The sequence below is a fragment of the Nothobranchius furzeri genome, chromosome 9, assembly GCF_043380555.1.
Source record: "Nothobranchius furzeri strain GRZ-AD chromosome 9, NfurGRZ-RIMD1, whole genome shotgun sequence".
Taxonomy (NCBI): Eukaryota; Metazoa; Chordata; class Actinopteri; order Cyprinodontiformes; family Nothobranchiidae; genus Nothobranchius; species Nothobranchius furzeri.
In genome coordinates, this window is record NC_091749.1 from 75,311,506 (window position 1) to 75,327,557 (window position 16,052).

General features: G+C 47.6%; 1 protein-coding gene across 5 annotated transcripts in view; it reads right to left on the bottom strand.

Moving 5' to 3' along the window:
• The window catches only part of LOC107396706 (protein unc-13 homolog C), a 124,635-nt gene that overhangs the window by 28,709 nt on the left and 79,874 nt on the right, over positions 1-16,052 (bottom strand). For all 5 annotated transcript variants that reach the window (XM_070555190.1, XM_070555192.1, XM_070555191.1 and 2 more), the window contains exons 18-19: positions 2,196-2,322; positions 734-830 (exon numbers count right to left, since the gene is read on the bottom strand). In XM_070555190.1, coding sequence (XP_070411291.1) covers positions 734-830; positions 2,196-2,322 — 224 coding nt within the window. The remainder of the gene's footprint in view (positions 1-733; positions 831-2,195; positions 2,323-16,052) is intronic.

Genomic DNA, 16,052 nt, shown 5'->3' on the forward strand with positions numbered 1-16,052 from the left:
ATCGAGTCACGGCCCTAATATGTGTATGTATATATATATATATATATATATATATATGCTTTGAAGATTTTAATTTAATATATCATTCAAGTATTTAATGTAATTTTAAGGATTAATAAGTGAATTTTATTGAAATGCTTATATTTAATGGAAATTGTGTGCGTTTACATAATTAACCTACTGTAGAGCATAAACATGAATGAGAGAGCAGTTGAACGCTGTCACTGATGAGGAGGTCCATATTAAATGTGAATAACAGAAGCTGGAGTCGTCTCTCGGCGGTATCCAGTTGCTGCAAAGCCGTTACCGAGGCTCAGTGGTTTGACTCTAAGAAATGTTTAAATGATTCAGCTTCAAACTGAATTGCATTTTCTCTTCAGCAAAGGGAATAAGTCCATGCATCACCACATACATGCATGCAGGCCGAACTCAGAGCTTTGTCTGTAATTAAAAGCATCACATAGAACAACATGTGCTGTGATTCAGAAGGACTCAAACACACGAGCCTGGAGATGCTTTTCCTCTCTTTTCACCAAGATCCTCCCACACCCCTTCTGGTCCTAATAAAGCATGTTCTACTTCCTGTTCTCCGTACATGTTCATTGTTGTTTCATTTACATCCCTGTGCTGTTTCTGACTTCTTCCTCCTCCTCTTCACCTAAATTCAGCCTTAGCAGCATTTTAGATGAAAGTAAAGGTGACATCTTCTGAAACTGTTCACAGCTGAACTCACTCCATCTTTCTTGTCCCTCTCGAGAGCTCCATTGAGGAAATCCATGGCGACGTCTTCGTTTTCATCAAGCCACTGAATGACGAACGGCTCGAACCACCTGAAAAAAAGACACTTTACGTTTGGGCCTTAATGCAGACAGTCAGATATCATGATCCGTCTGAAACACTGGATCAGAGTTCTGCAGAAGTGATTTAGATGGTTCATTTTTACATGTTTGGTGGTAATTTATTTTCTAAACATTCCAGCGAAGGTGTGGGCTGATGCAGCGGCTCATCCAGACTCGTATCCGAGGAATAGATTATGTTTGTGTTTATTTCTGCATGCAGCCCCTCTGATGAGATGCTAAAGAGGGACTTTTGCTGGCAGAATGATGATGCCTTCCTGTTTGGAGATATGCCGATCCCGCTTTGTGCTCAACTTTGTCATCAGAGCAACGGATGTTCTGAACTGTGGCGGAGGGCAGCCAGGCCACCAGAGCTCCAGTAAATAGAGAGGGAGGCCCCCTGCGCGGGGGGGCCGTGTGTTTGTAGGATGTGTCGGCTACGCCTCTGAAAGCATCAATCCTGCCGGAGACGCTGTCTGAGTGGCAGCGTTGGAGATGAGGGGGCGGAGTCTTAATCAGAAGGGGAGGACGCTGTTCAGGCCACAGCTGGCTCCACAAGGTTAAGTTTACTAAATGGAAAAGATGCTTTAGCGATAAACACATTCCAACTTGTCTAAACTCCTGACATGGATCACCCACACGGATCACCGGAACATGGCAGCTTTACAAAGCCCGTTATTTACTCTGAAAACCAACCCGAGCCGCCGTATCTGCTAGTCCGTTCCTCCTACGGGAGGCTGCTGTTGTGCTGAACATCATGTAGATCTCAGTGGTATGGACCAAAACTCATCGCTGCACATGTTTGCTAGATTTTAGTATTTGATATGTGCACAAACATGCACATGTGACTCTAAACCTGTGGTTTATGGGAACACTACTTTAGTTGTGGCAGCCTGAACCACTGGAAGGTTCTGGGATGTGTACTGATCAGGATGCCAAAGTGTCCTGTTCATAAAGCACCTGCGGTGGTTTACACAGTGCTTTGTGGGTACTGCAGGTTTTTGATCCAGCAATAGTTTGGATTTCTTTCTCCAAGTTTTAAAGTTTAAATAAAACTTTATTGTTTTGACTTTAGTGCAACAAGAAGGAAAGAAGCCGCTGTGAAGCACACAGAGCTTCCTCGGTGTAGGAACTGTGCTGCACCAATAAAGCTGTCTAGCCTGTAAGTTACCAGAAGGCATAAAAACACCATTAGTTAGAGTTACTTTGTGGAACCTGCAAGAAAAACGAGCAACTTGTCTTTCTTTGCTCTCCGGTCTCTTAAACGAGGAGATGAGTGTAATTCTAGTGCTGGACGAGAGTGTGTGTTGCAGAATGCTCTGTGCATGCATGTTCACGTGGGAAAGAGAGAACGCTTACAGCGAATACTCCGGTGGAACGTCTTTGAAGGCCGGTAGGTCACGAACATACTCATTATGGAACCATTTGACCTTGAAGTGGAGGTTCATGTACTCTGTGCTTTTGCATAGGCGGTGCTTGTCGTGCTCTGCAACACAGATCCAAACAAGAAACACAATATTAGCAACAACCTGACGCCAGTGTTACTTTTACAAGCTGAATGCATTACATGCGCTCTTGTTTCAACAGCAGCATTTCCAGGACCACGGCGTGCTGACACTAATGCACACTAACTAACAACAAAAGCAAGTTTCCCCTCGAACTAGGGGGAGCTGCGCTGCACGCGCTGCCTTTAGTGTGATGCTGTCACATGGGCGAGGATGTTCAGCCTCGAGCTACGAGGGGTGGAGGAATCAGAGTGAGATTGTGAATTTGTCCAACTCCAACCAAGAAAGCCTTTAATGACTGCAAGCAAACTAAAGCTAGAGTAGATGTGAGTAGAATCATTCTCTTCAGCTCAATAAACACATTTCAGAACAATTAAATACTTCCAACGAGTCCCTTAGAGAAGGGACGCGTGACGCTGGTGTAGGGAGGACAGAAGAGATCAGAGAGTGAGACGTGAATTAGATTTTAAGGTTTGGGGGGCGTGGAGCATGCCGATAAAGGAAAGGCATTTAGAATAAAAAAACAGCACAAAGAATCAAACACAGGGATCCATCACCGTCACACAGATAAGAGGATATGGATCTAAGACAACTCAGCAAGTCAGCATTAAACGCAAAAGAGACGGACGTCCCAGAGGAGGAGGAAAAAGGCTCAGGGCCACACAAACATCCCTGTGAGGCTGGACAGCCGAGCATCCACACTTAAAGTCCCATTAGTCATCATCACACACTGGTGAGTTTTCATGTCTGCATGTGACCCGTCTCCAGGGAGCTGGGAGCTGCAGCTGTGGCTGTGCTCGGGAACTATTTGGTGGACTAACCCCCAATCCAACCCCCTAACGCCGAGTGTCAAGCAGGGCGGCATTGGGTGACATTTTAAAGTCTTTGGTATGACCCGACTGGGATTTGAACCCCGACCTCCCAGTTCCAGGGCGGACGCTCTACCACTGGGCCACTGGGAAGGTTGTTACGCCTTTAACTACCAACCTTCTCATTCTAATATCAGTATTTTACATCTCAGTAGGAATCAGAAGAAAGAAAGAAAGAAAGAAAGAAAGAAAGAAAGAAAGAAAGAAAGAAAGAAAGAAAGAAAGAAAGAAAGAAAGAAAGAAAGAAAGAAAGAAAGAAAGAAAGAATCTTCTGATGAAACATCCAAACACCACGCAGGTTGATGTTGTATACTTACATGGAGTATCACAGCTTATTGGTCATAAGTAAAGGAAATGTATTAAAGCCCTTAAAGCACTACTTTTAGCAACTCCTACACAAGACTGGAGACAGGAGATGACGTGACTGGACTGGCTCATGGAGTTGTACCGCACACACACACTGATTCAATCAGAGCGACACTACGGGAACTGCACTGCGTCGTCAGACTGAAGGAAGATGAGCGCTGCTCCTCCGTCACTAGAACGTAGAAGATGTTGAATGATGTATCCTTAAATTACGTTGTTTACCGTGACACTTTAAATATTCATGATAATTAAATTACAAGGAACATGTAATGGTGATGAATGCTGATTATTATTTTAAAAATGAAAGTGATGATTTGTTTTTGACCCTGCAATCAGAACCATGGGAAATACAGCATGACCTCCGATTATAGATAGATAGTGTAATGTAAGAGTTACTATTACTTTTCACATTTAATTCTCTTTCATTTCCTTTGCTTGATGGCCTGAGACGACACCCCTCCACTTGTAAGTTCGATCACAAAATCTTCGGTTTTACTAAAACTGATTGAAGCAAAAATGAATCCACCCTACCAGAAACACTACATCGAGTATTTAGCGTGGCCGCTGTGGTTTTCAAGGCCAGCAGCAAGTCTTCCATGCATGGAAGGAACAAGTTGGCGACATACTGGAACATCTATCTTTCCTTCTAGAAAAACCCGACTAGAGCCTGGATGCTGGATGGAGAGTGATGCTGGTGTGAGGAGCTGATCTAAAAGGCTCTTCCTGTCTCACACTAACCTCTTGTCTTTTTACTCATTTACTGCATAAATGTTGCTCACAGTGCACAACAGCAACACATTTCATTTGAAGGCAAACATTTCTCCAGTTTGGCTGATGCTGTAGTTGTGTGCAGAGGAAATGAGAGAAGGGGAGCAGTTCCAGTTTAAAGTGGTCTAATGCTACAGACGTTTTAAGGTAAATCTAAGCTACTTACAAACATTTCAGAATCCAAACAAGTGGTTTAACATATGGATGTTTAGAAAAGTGAGATTTATGTTAAGATTTTAGCTAATTTTGAGTAAAGGAACCATGAATGCAAACACAAAGGACATTTGCAACTCCAACACGATGCAAGCATCTAAGTAACCTCAAAGACAGGCTGGGATGGAGAGCCCCGCCCCCTGGCTGCCATTTCTAATCCCAGTAAGTGCTTCGGTGCTTACTCTGACGGACAGCATGCACGTCACACTAGACTCCCCGCTAAGCTTACAGAAAAGTATCTACACACACATAACCACCAGTGCACCTGCAAGTCGAAGCGTTGAAAACGTGCATGAGGAAACTCTGATGTAACATGAAAGGAGACTCTGGGTCCGCTCTGGTAGCTGAGGGGCTTCGCTTCGCTGAACTGAAAACCTGACAGGAATTACGAGAGCAAACTGCTGTAAACTATGTGAATATCTGTGTTTCAGCTCTCCCACCTGTGGACTTTGTTTGGGACAGAATTAGCTGTTTTAGGTGCAGAGACTAAATGTTTAGAGCACATAAAACGCTCTAATGTCGGACATCGTGGGCAATTTCTAGAAGATCAAAACGCCAAACAACACTTTCATCAGAACCAAACCATCATGGCCGACAAGGTTTTAATGTTTTCTTTTGCTAGGGCCTCACCTGTATTCACCTGAGGGAGCAGGTGGTCTATTCATTTGCCGACTGTTTTAGAGAGTCTGCAGATGTTCTCCTGTAAAGGATGTGTAACATCTGCACTCAGATGGCAACCCTGCTTCAATAACTGAGCTGTCACTGCACAGCATGTGTGTGGACACATAATCCTCCATGTGGCATCACCCGTTTAGCTTTCCTGCAGCAGTCAGACTACTCAGAAACAGGTAGTCACCTAAAGTTATCTAGGGTCACCTATTGAATTCACTTCCGTTTATTTCAATAGCACCAAATCACAACCAGTCGGACCTTCACACAGCAAACACTCCAGTACAGTTCAGGGGTCTCATTTATAAAACATCGAGTAGAATCCTTACTAAAACCGTACTTAAGCTCAGCAGAAGAAGTACTTACGCCAAGCGGGTTTGTGATCTATCAAACATGGAGGACGCACAGCTGCACGCAATCTCCGCTTCATAAATCAGAGACTATCTAGAAATGTGCTCAGGTGTTTCTGAGTCACATCCCGCCCTCACCACGCCCACTTTCTGCCATAAAAGGTCAATGCAAAGTGCCTTGTGGATTTCAGGCATATACATAAGCCGGTTGTTGCAGCTCCTCCTTGAACCGTCACCTTATCGTGGTGGAGGAGTTTGAGTGCCCTAATGATCCTAGGAGCTATGTTGTCTGGGGCACTTAGTGCCCCTGGTAGGGTCTCCCATGACAAATTGGTCTTAGGTGAAGGGTGAGACAAAGAACGGTTCGAAGGATCTTTCATGGCGGTTAAAACGAAGAGTCGGAGTACCCGGCCCGGAGGGTTACCGGGGTCCCACCCTGGAGCCAGGCCTGGGGTTGGGGCCCGTGAGCGAGCACCTGGTGGCCGGGCTTTCGCCCATGGGGCCCGGCCGGGCCCAGCCCGAACCGGATACATGGGCTCGTCCAACTGTGGACCCACCACCCGCAGGAGGAACATGAAGGGTCCGGTGCAATGCGAATCGGGTGGCAGACCAAGGCGGGAGCCTTGGCGGTCCAATCCCCGGACAAGAAAACTAGTTTTTGGGACATGGAACGTCACCTCGCTGGCGGGGAAGGAGCCGGAGCTTGTGGCAGAGGTTGAGCGGTACCGGCTAGATATAGTCGGACTCACCTCGACACATTGCATTGGCTCTGGAACCCGAGACCTGGAGAGGGGTTGGACACTCTACTTTGCTGGAGTTGCTCCGGGTGAGAGGCGGAGGGCTGGGGTTGGCTTTTTGTTAGCCCCGAGACTCTCTGCCTGTGTGTTGGGGTTTACCCCGGGGGACAAGAGGGTAGCTTCCTTGCGCCTTCGGGTTGGGGAACGGGTCCTGACTGTTGTTTGTGCTTATGGGCCAAATATCAGTTCAGAGTACCCACCCTTTTTGGAGTCCCTGGGACGAGTGCTAGATAGTGCTCCATCAGGGGACTCCATTGTCCTGCTGGGGGACTTCAATGCTCACGTGGGCAATGACAGCTTGACCTGGAGGGGTGTGATTGGGAGGAACGGCCCACCTAATCTGAACTCGAGCGGTGTTTTGTTATTGGACTTCTGTGCAAGCCGCAGTTTGGCCATAACGAACACCATGTTCGAACATAAGGATGCCCATCGGTACACTTGGTACCAGGGCAGCCTAGGTCACAGGTCGATGATAGATTTTGTAGTCGTATCATCTGACCTGCGGCCGTATGTTTTGGACACCCGAGTGAAGAGAGGGGCGGAGCTGTCAACTGATCACCACCTGGTGGTGAGTTGGATCAGATGGCAAGGGAACATGCCGCGTAGACCTGGCAGACCCAAACGCATAGTGAGGGTCTGCTGGGAACGCCTGGCAGAAGAACCTGTCAAGACGGTCTTCAACTCCCACCTCCGGCAGAGCTTTGACCACGTCCCGAGAGCAGTGGGGGACATTGAGTCCGAGTGGGCCTTGTTCCACTCTGCGATTGTCGAGGCGGCTGTTGCTAGCTGTGGTCGTAAGGTGGCCGGTGCCAGTCGTGGTGGCAACCCCCGTACCCGCTGGTGGACACCAGAGGTTCGGGGAGCCGTCAGGCTGAAGAAGGAGGCCTACAGGGCGTGGCTGGTCTGTGGGTCTCCGGAGGCAGCAGACAGGTACCGGATAGCCAAGCGGGGTGCAGCAGTGGCAGTTGCCGAGGCAAAATCTCGGGCGTGGGAGGAGTTTGGTGAGGCCATGGAGAAAGACTATCGATCGGCTCCAAAGAGGTTCTGGCAAACTGTCCGGCGCCTCAGGAGAGGAAGGCAGCAACTCGCTCACACTGTTTACAGTGGGGATGGGGAGCTGCTGACGTCAACTGAGGCTATAGTCGGACGGTGGAAGGAATACTTTGAGGAGCTACTCAATCCCACCAATGCGCATTCCGAGGAGGAACCAGAGATGGGAGGCCTGGGGATGGACTGTCCGATCTCGGGGGCAGAAGTTGCTGAGGTAGTCAAACAACTACACAGCGGCGGAGCCCCGGGGGCAGATGAGGTTCAATCTGGGTATCTCAAGGCTATGGATGTTGTAGGGCTGTCATGGTTGACACGTCTCTACAACATTGCGTGGTCATCGGGGGCAGTTCCTAGGGAGTGGCAGACCGGGGTGGTGGTCCCCATCTTTAAGAAGGGTGACCTGAGGGTGTGTTCCAACTATAGGGGGATCACACTCCTCAGCCTCCCTGGAAAGGTCTACGCCAAGGTACTGGAGAGGAGGGTCCGATCGATAGTTGAATCTCAGATAGAGGAGGAGCAATGTGGTTTTCGTCCTGGCCATGGAACTGTGGACCAGCTCTATACCCTTGCAAGGGTGATGGAGGGGGCATGGGAGTTTGCCCAAGCAATCCACATGTGCTTTGTGGATTTGGAGAAGGCTTATGACCGTGTCCCCAGGGGCATCCTGTGGGGGACGCTCCAGGAGTATGGGGTGGGTGGCTTTCTGTTAAGGGCCATTCAGTCCCTTTACCAGAGGAGCGTGAGTTTGGTCCGCATAGCCGGTAGTAAGTCGGACCTGTTCCCAGTGAGGGTTGGACTCCGCCAGGGCTGCCCTTTGTCACCGGTTCTGTTCATCACTTTTATGGACAGAATTTCTAGACGCAGCCGTGGTGTGGAGTGTGTCAAGTTTGGTGGCAGGAGAATCTCGTCTCTGCTTTTTGCGGATGATGTGGTCCTCCTAGCTTCATCCAGCTCTGACCTTTTGCTCTTGCTGTGTAGGTTCGCGGTCGAATGTGAAGCGGCTGGGATGAGGATCAGCACCTCCAAATCTGAGACCATGGTTCTCGACCGGAAAAGGGTGGCTTGCCACCTCCGGGTCGGGGGAGAGGTCCTACCTCAAGTGGAGGAGTTTAAGTATCTCGGGGTCTTGTTCACGAGTGAGGGTAGGAGGGATCGGGAGATCGACAGGCGGATTGGTTCGGCGTCTGCAGTGATGCGGACGCTGAGCCGATCTGTCGTGGGGAAGAGGGAGCTGAGCCAGAAAGCCAGGCTCTCGATTTACCGGTCGATCTACGTCCCAATCCTCACCTATGGTCATGAGCTTTGGGTAATGACCGAAAGAACGAGATCGCGGATACAAGCGGCCGAAATGAGTTTCCTCCGTAGGGTGGCCGGGCTCAGCCTTAGAGATAGGGTGAGGAGCTCGGACATTCGGGAGGGACTCGGAGTAGAACCGCTGCTCCTCCGGATCGAAAGGAGCCAGTTGAGGTGGTTTGGGCATCTGGTCAGGATGCCTCCTGGACGCCTCCCCAGGGAGGTGTTTCGGGCATGTCCTGCCGGCAGAAGGCCCCCGGGTCGACCCAGGACACGTTGGAGAGGTTACATTTCCAATCTGGTCCAGGAACGCCTTGGGGTCCTGCCGGAGGAGCTGGTGGACAAGGCCGGGGAGAGGACGGCCTGGAGCTCCCTAATTGGGATGCGGCCCCCGCGACCCAGACCCGGATAAGCGGAGGAAGACGAAGAGGAAGACGAAGACGGTTGTTGCAGCGCTCCGCCAATGACAATGGCGACCGCAGATCAAGGAAGCAAAGTCACCAAAGCAGAAGTTGAGGTACCTGTGGGTGAGGTGGAGAAATGAAAGGAAGTGCTTTTGCAAAACTAATAAGAGAAAATCCACGGAGTGGCACAGCGTTGCTGAAGCCGTCAATGCTGACTTCTTCAGAGAGATCTGTGGCGGGTTTGGTTCAATCAGGATTCGATCCCCAGACTCCCGGGTGAGAGCCATGCGCGCTAACCAGTCAGCCAAACAGAGATCTCCCTTGACCAAGTAGCCAGGGTGCACAATCAATCGGGCTTGTTCAGACTGCTAGTTTAAGCAGTCCCCAACGCTGGTGTATCTGTGTTAGCATTATAGCAGAGGACAATGTTCCATCAGTCACATGTAACTTTTGAAACCTCTGCTAGTTGGTCAGATCTTTGTTTTCTCTGGATGACTACGAGGAGAACGGATATCAGAGCCAGAGGGATGCAGCTGGGTCACTCAGATGAGCTGCAAGACAGTTGGCCGCACAGCTGGACAAGTCCAAGACTCAGACAAGATGTGGATCGATACGGACGCTGAGGGCAAAGCCGACTTGGAAGGATGGTGAACGTCTCCAGAACCAAAGTTGGTTCCATTTATTTACTTTTGTACATGTTTTATCTCCGCTGGTAGATGAGTTAGCATAGCAGCTAGCTCTGCTAGCCTCATCAGGGAGTGCCGGTGTAATTCAATAATTTACAGAAAAATAGATCACTGGGCTGCCAGTTTTACCACGGCGTGTATGTATTATTGTTATTAATCGATAGATTACCAGATGAACCTTTTCTTGACTGGTGATGATGCAGCCACTTGCTAGGCCATCCCCTTGTCCTGACAGTAATCCAGAAGGACATGGCAGTCTTACTGGTCTCAGGAGGATCAGCTGTTGAAACAAGTGAATCATCTTTTAGATCCAACCTTTGTGTGTGTCGTAGCCTTCTCAAATGATTTATTTTTTTCCTGATTGGAGCTAATGCAGTTAGCTGTGTGGCTGGCGTCATGCTAGCAGGACTTGGCAGGGGTCCAGAAGTACTGGTAGCAGTTCCAGATTGATATATGTAGATTATTATTTTAGATAAACCTCTGAGCACACAGCCCTGACCAGCCCTTGTAGCTAAGGGTAAATGGTCTCTAGTTGAAAAGCGACTTCTTAAGGTTCTACAACCCCCCAAGGCACTTCACAACACAATCAGTCATTCACACGCTGGTGGGGATGAGCTACGATGTAACCACAGCTGCCCTGGGGCTAACCGACAGAGGCAATGCTGCTACTGCTGTCCTGCTAGCTAAGGCTTGTCTTGAGGACATAAAAAAGTGGATGACTCTAAACTTCTTGCTTTTAAATCAAGACAAGATGGAAGTTCTCATCTTTGGACCAGAAATCCAGAAAAGGAAATTGCTTAGTCAATCACCTGACCTGAATGGCATTACATTAATCGCCGCGAACAAAGCAAGGAACCTTGGTGTTATCTTCGACCAGGACATGTCATTCAATTCCCAGCTTAATCAGGTCTGTAGGATTTCCTTTTTCCACCTTCGGAATGTTGCTAAGATTAGAAGCATACTTTCCAGGAGTGATGCTGAAAAACTAGTTCATGCATTTATTACATCAAGACTGGATTACTGTAATTCATTACTCTCAGGAAGTCCACAGAATGTAGTTAAAAGTCTTCAGCTTGTCCAAAATGCTGCAGCTAGAGTTCTGATGAGAATTAAAAAGAGAGATCATATCTCTCCTGTCTTAGCTTCCCTACATTGGCTACCTGTTAAATTCAGAATAGATTTTAAGATCCTTCTTCTCACATATAAAGCTCTTAATAATCAAGCTCCATCATACATCAGTGATCTGATTGTTCCATACGTTCCTAACCGAGCACTTCGCTCTCAGACTGCAGGTCTACTGGTGGTTCCCAGAATATCTAAAATTAGTATGGGAGGCAGATCTTTTAGTTATCAGGCTCCTCTCCTGTGGAACCAGCTCCCAGCTTTAGTCTGTGAGGCAGACACTTTGTCTACTTTTAAGAATAGGCTTAAAACATTTTTATTTGATAGGGTCTATGGTTAAAATCTGATGTTAGCCTAAATCTGGACAAGTGGGGGAGTAGAGGGAGGTGGAGTGTACAGTCGGTAAAGATGGCTCTCCCTTGCCCTGCCTCCAACATGCCTCCATCTAAATAGGATAGATTATCCAGAGTTATCTCTGTAGTTATGCTGCTATAGGCTTAGACTGCTGGAGGACACACTGACCACTTTTCACACTCTACTGCTTTCTTCTACGGTCTGCTCTTTAACTGTATTATTTCCTGCTATTTCAGCTGTTAACTTTATTTTCTCTCTAAGTGTTTTTCTCCCCAGAAGAAGCTACAATGATGTTCTGCTGAGCTGTGGTGGCCTCATGGAGGGGGCCATCGACTAGCACACTGCTGCTAACCACTTAAACATTCTCCCTCTCCTGATAATAACTTTTTGCTTTCCTTGACGTTGGATGTGCTACTACTAGTTTATCCGTTTAATTATAGATCCACTAGGATAAATACAATAAAGTTTATCTCTCACCAAATACAATATTTACTAAGACATCACAATGTAACTATAGACACACTACTGTGTGTGTGTGTGTGTGTGTGTGTGTGTGTGTGTGTGTGTGTGTGTGTGTGTGTGTGTGTGTGTGTGTGTGTGTGTGTTATGGGAATTTGGGTCGTTTTGATTCTGTAAAGCACTTTGCTTGAAAAGCGATTTATTAATAAAATCTGATAGATTGACCGAAGAGCTTTCATGGCTTTCCTTAAACGCCAGACATCAATTTCACTGGTTGTTACTTATTTTTAAATACATCTTTTTTGACTTTCCATCTTATTTGAAAAAGTTATCCGTACCCTTTAGTTCAGTGTTTCACACTGGGATCAATGATCAGCCTTCTTTTGTAATTCCTCGTTTTAAAGAAGAAGAAGGAAAACGTGCGTTTCTGTTAAAGCTCCTCAGGACCGGAATACGTTACCTGTACGTTTAAACTCTATATCTTCATTTCATTTCTTTAAACACTGTTGATGAGCTGCATGAACCAGACCTGCTATTGCTTTGAACCTACTGCTTGATAATATGACCAGTTATCTAAAAGATCTAAAGTATTATAGTTACACATATTTCTTTGGACTGTGCCATGGCAGGATTATTCTTTTCATGTAAATCTTGTAGATTATGTTGATTATTAGTGGTTGTGATTCATGTCTGAGACTTTTGATTTGCTGTTGTCTGCTTTCTTGGACTTTATTTGCTTTATTGTTGGAGGACCAACTCGGAAACGTGATGATTCATCTCAGCTGGTTTATTCCTCCTGAGATACAAGTTAACAAATAAATAAACAGCGTATGTGATTCTAACAGCATGAAGAAATTACCATTGTTTCTAATGTTCTTGAGGATTAATTGTCTCACTATTTAATTTTGTGTTATTTATTAGTTTTAAAGGTAAAGCCGTCCACTTTGGATAGGTTTTGCTTTGAGAGCATTCAAGCCCAACGTTTCAAGCAGCTTCCAAATATCGTGACTGCTTTTCAAAGCTGCCACAAAGAAAAACTGACAAAACCAGCCATTGTCTTCATTTTTGCCCCGGCGTCCTTTGGCTCTCAGACTGTAGTACATTATTCAATTTCTGTCATTTATTTGGACCATGAGCTTTCAGTCAAGCATATTTCCACACAATCTTTACAAATTAAGAAGCTTGAACAAGTCAAACACATAATTACAACCATACCCCCTTGCCTGTGTCCACTGTGCCTACGTACGATGAGGCATCTTCTAACCCGTGTTGTGTTTGGTGAAGAAACAAAACTCTGAAGTGCCTTTTTTCCTCCACCTGACTCAAGCCTCGTATATAAACACCTCTGATCTCTATTACGGTAGCGCGACTCGGGTTGCGAATGACCACAGTCACCAGTTCTTGTCATGCGTCTGTGTATGTGTGTATGATCTCAGAATTGTGTGTACTGAAACTCTAATTTACCTCTGGGATTAATAAAGTATCTTTGAACTGAACTGAACTGAAGAGTCCCCCATAACCATGCTGCTAAAGCGATATGTGTGCATGCTGATGTGTGAACATCTGTTCATTCATAAACTGCTGTGCTCTGCTGGTAGTAAACTGTGGGCTGTCCTGCAGGAGGAGGCGGCTCCAGATCCCTGGTGAGGATGACATCTTGTGAGGCACGGCCCACAGGGAGAGTCAGAATCACAGGAGACACTTAATGCCTCATTGATTTAAGTGTCATGGATAATATGATGAACTGTAACAGCACCCAGCATTTCCACACCACAATTACCAGCCAGCGAATTTCCTTTAGGAGTGCAAGCTTAGACGGATTTCCTAAAGACGAGAAGAGCCAAGTAAGATAATTTCAGCCAAAAGCAGCAAAGTTTCCTTTGTGACATAATTCATTCAATTTAGCTTGTGACCCAGTTCTGTCACGCATTAGCCGTATCACAGGAGCCCACTGACACGGCTCTGCTCAGGCTCCGGACTCTGCAGGAACACTACCTCCCACTGAAAGGACTCAGAGAACCGTAATGAATGCTGATGCCTGTGCAGAATGTGATCTGCCTATGATTTATATGATTATTATAAAAATACTAGAGAATGTGCTTTCACTTAGTGTAGAAACAGAACCAAAGCAAATCAAAGCAACCTTTTTTAAAAAGCACCTTACAGGCATGAGACATGTCGCCAAAGCGCTGTACAAAAAATAAAACAGGTAAAAACAGCAGGGACGATTAAAACATCACAGAGTAAGAGCATGTAAAAATATCAGCAACAGCTAAACCATCAATCCATTCAATTTCATCTGCTTATCCAGGGTGGGGTCACGGGGGCAGCAGCCTAGGCCGAGACAGCCAGACTTCCCTCTCCCCAGCTACTTGATCCAGCTTCCAAGGCGTTCCCTGGCCAGCCGAGAGACATAGTCCCTCCTGCGAGTCCTGGGTCTTCCCTTGGGTTTTCTCCCAGTTGGACGTGCCCTGAAAACCTCACCAGGGAGGCATCCTGACCAGATGCCCGAGCCACCTCAACTGGCTCCTCTCCATGTGGAGGAGCAGCGGGTCTACTCTGAGCTCCTCCCGGATGACCGAGCTTCTCACCCTATCTCTAAGGGAGAGCCCAGACACTCCGTGGAGAAAACTCATTTCGGTCACTTGTATCTGCGATCTCGTTCTTTCGGTCTCTACCCAAAGCTCGTGACCATAGGTGAGGGTAGGAACGTAGATCCACCGGTAAATCGAGAGCTTCGCCTTCTGGCTCAGCTCTCTCTTCACCACGACAGACCGGTACAACGCCCGCATCACTGCAGATGCAGCACCAATCCGCTGATGAATCTCACGCTCCAGCTTTCCCTCACTCGTGAACAAGACCCCGATATACTTAAACTCCTCCTCTTGGGGCAGGACCTCATCCCTGACCCGGAGAAGGCATTCTACCCTTTTCTGAATCAAGACCATGGTCTCAGAGTTAGAGGAGCTGATTTTCATCCCAGCTGCTTCACACTCGGCTGCGAACCGCTCCAGCGAAAGCTGAAGATCACGTTCTGATGAAGCCAACAGGACCACATCATCTGCAAAAAGCAGAGACCTGATCCTCAGGCCACCAAAACGGATGCCCTCCACACCTTGGCTGCACCTAGAAATCCTGTCCATAAAGGTTATGAACAGAATCGGTGACAAAGGGCAGCCTTGGCGGAGTCCAACTCTCACTGGGAACGAGCCCGACTTACTGCCGGCAATGCAGACCACGCTCTGACACCGGTCATACAGGGACCTACCAGCCCGTATCAGAGGGCCTGGTACTCCATACTCCCGGAGTACCCCCCACAGGACCCCTAAGGGTATAGAGCTGGTCCAGTGTTCCACGGCCAGGACCAAAACCACATTGCTCCTCCTGAATTTGAGGTTCAACAATCCGACGGACCCTCCTCTCCAGAACCCTGAATAGAACTTACCAGGAAGGCTCAGGAGTGTGATCCCCCTGTAGTTGAAACACAACCTGCGGTCCCCCTTTTTAAATAAGGGGACCACCACCCCGGTCTGCCAGTCCAGTGGAACTGTCACAATGTCTACGCGATACTGCAGAGCCCCGTCAACCAACACAGCCCCACAACATCCAGCGCCTTAAGGAAATTCGGACGGATCTCATCCACCCCTGAAATCTTGGCACTGAGGAGTTTTTTGACCACCTCAGTGACCTCAGCACCAGAGATTGGAAAGTCCAACCCAAAGTCCTCAGACTCTGCTTCCGATGGGACTGAGAAGGTCTTCGAAGTCTTTCGTCCACCTATCCACAACGTCCCGAGTAGAGGTCAGCTTCACACCATCACCACTGTAAAGAGTGTTGGTAGGACACTGCTTTCCCCTCCTGAGATGCCGGGTGGTTGGCCAGAATCTCCTCGAAGGTATGGAAGTATTGCTCCATGTTCTCACAGAGTTTGTCCAATGTCCAGGTTTTTGCCTCCGTGACCCGAGTCGTATACCACTTGGACTGCCAGTATCTATCAGCTGCCTCTAGAGTCCTACAGGCCAAAAAGAGCTGATGTAAGACTCTTTCTTCAGCTTGACAGCATCCCTAATGGTGAGTGCACACCAGCGGGTTCGGGGGTTGCCAACGCGACAGGCACCGACAACCCTGCGGCCGCAGCTCCGGTCAGCCCCCTCAACAATAGAGCTCCGGACCCCACGTGACTCTCAGTTAGTGGATGCCTCTTTGGCATGCAAAAAAGTTAAACAAACACGGATGTAACCATGAACATGAACGGGATCCGCTTGGATTTTACTTCGTCGGAGTTTACTTCACACTTTAAAACAGAAGAAA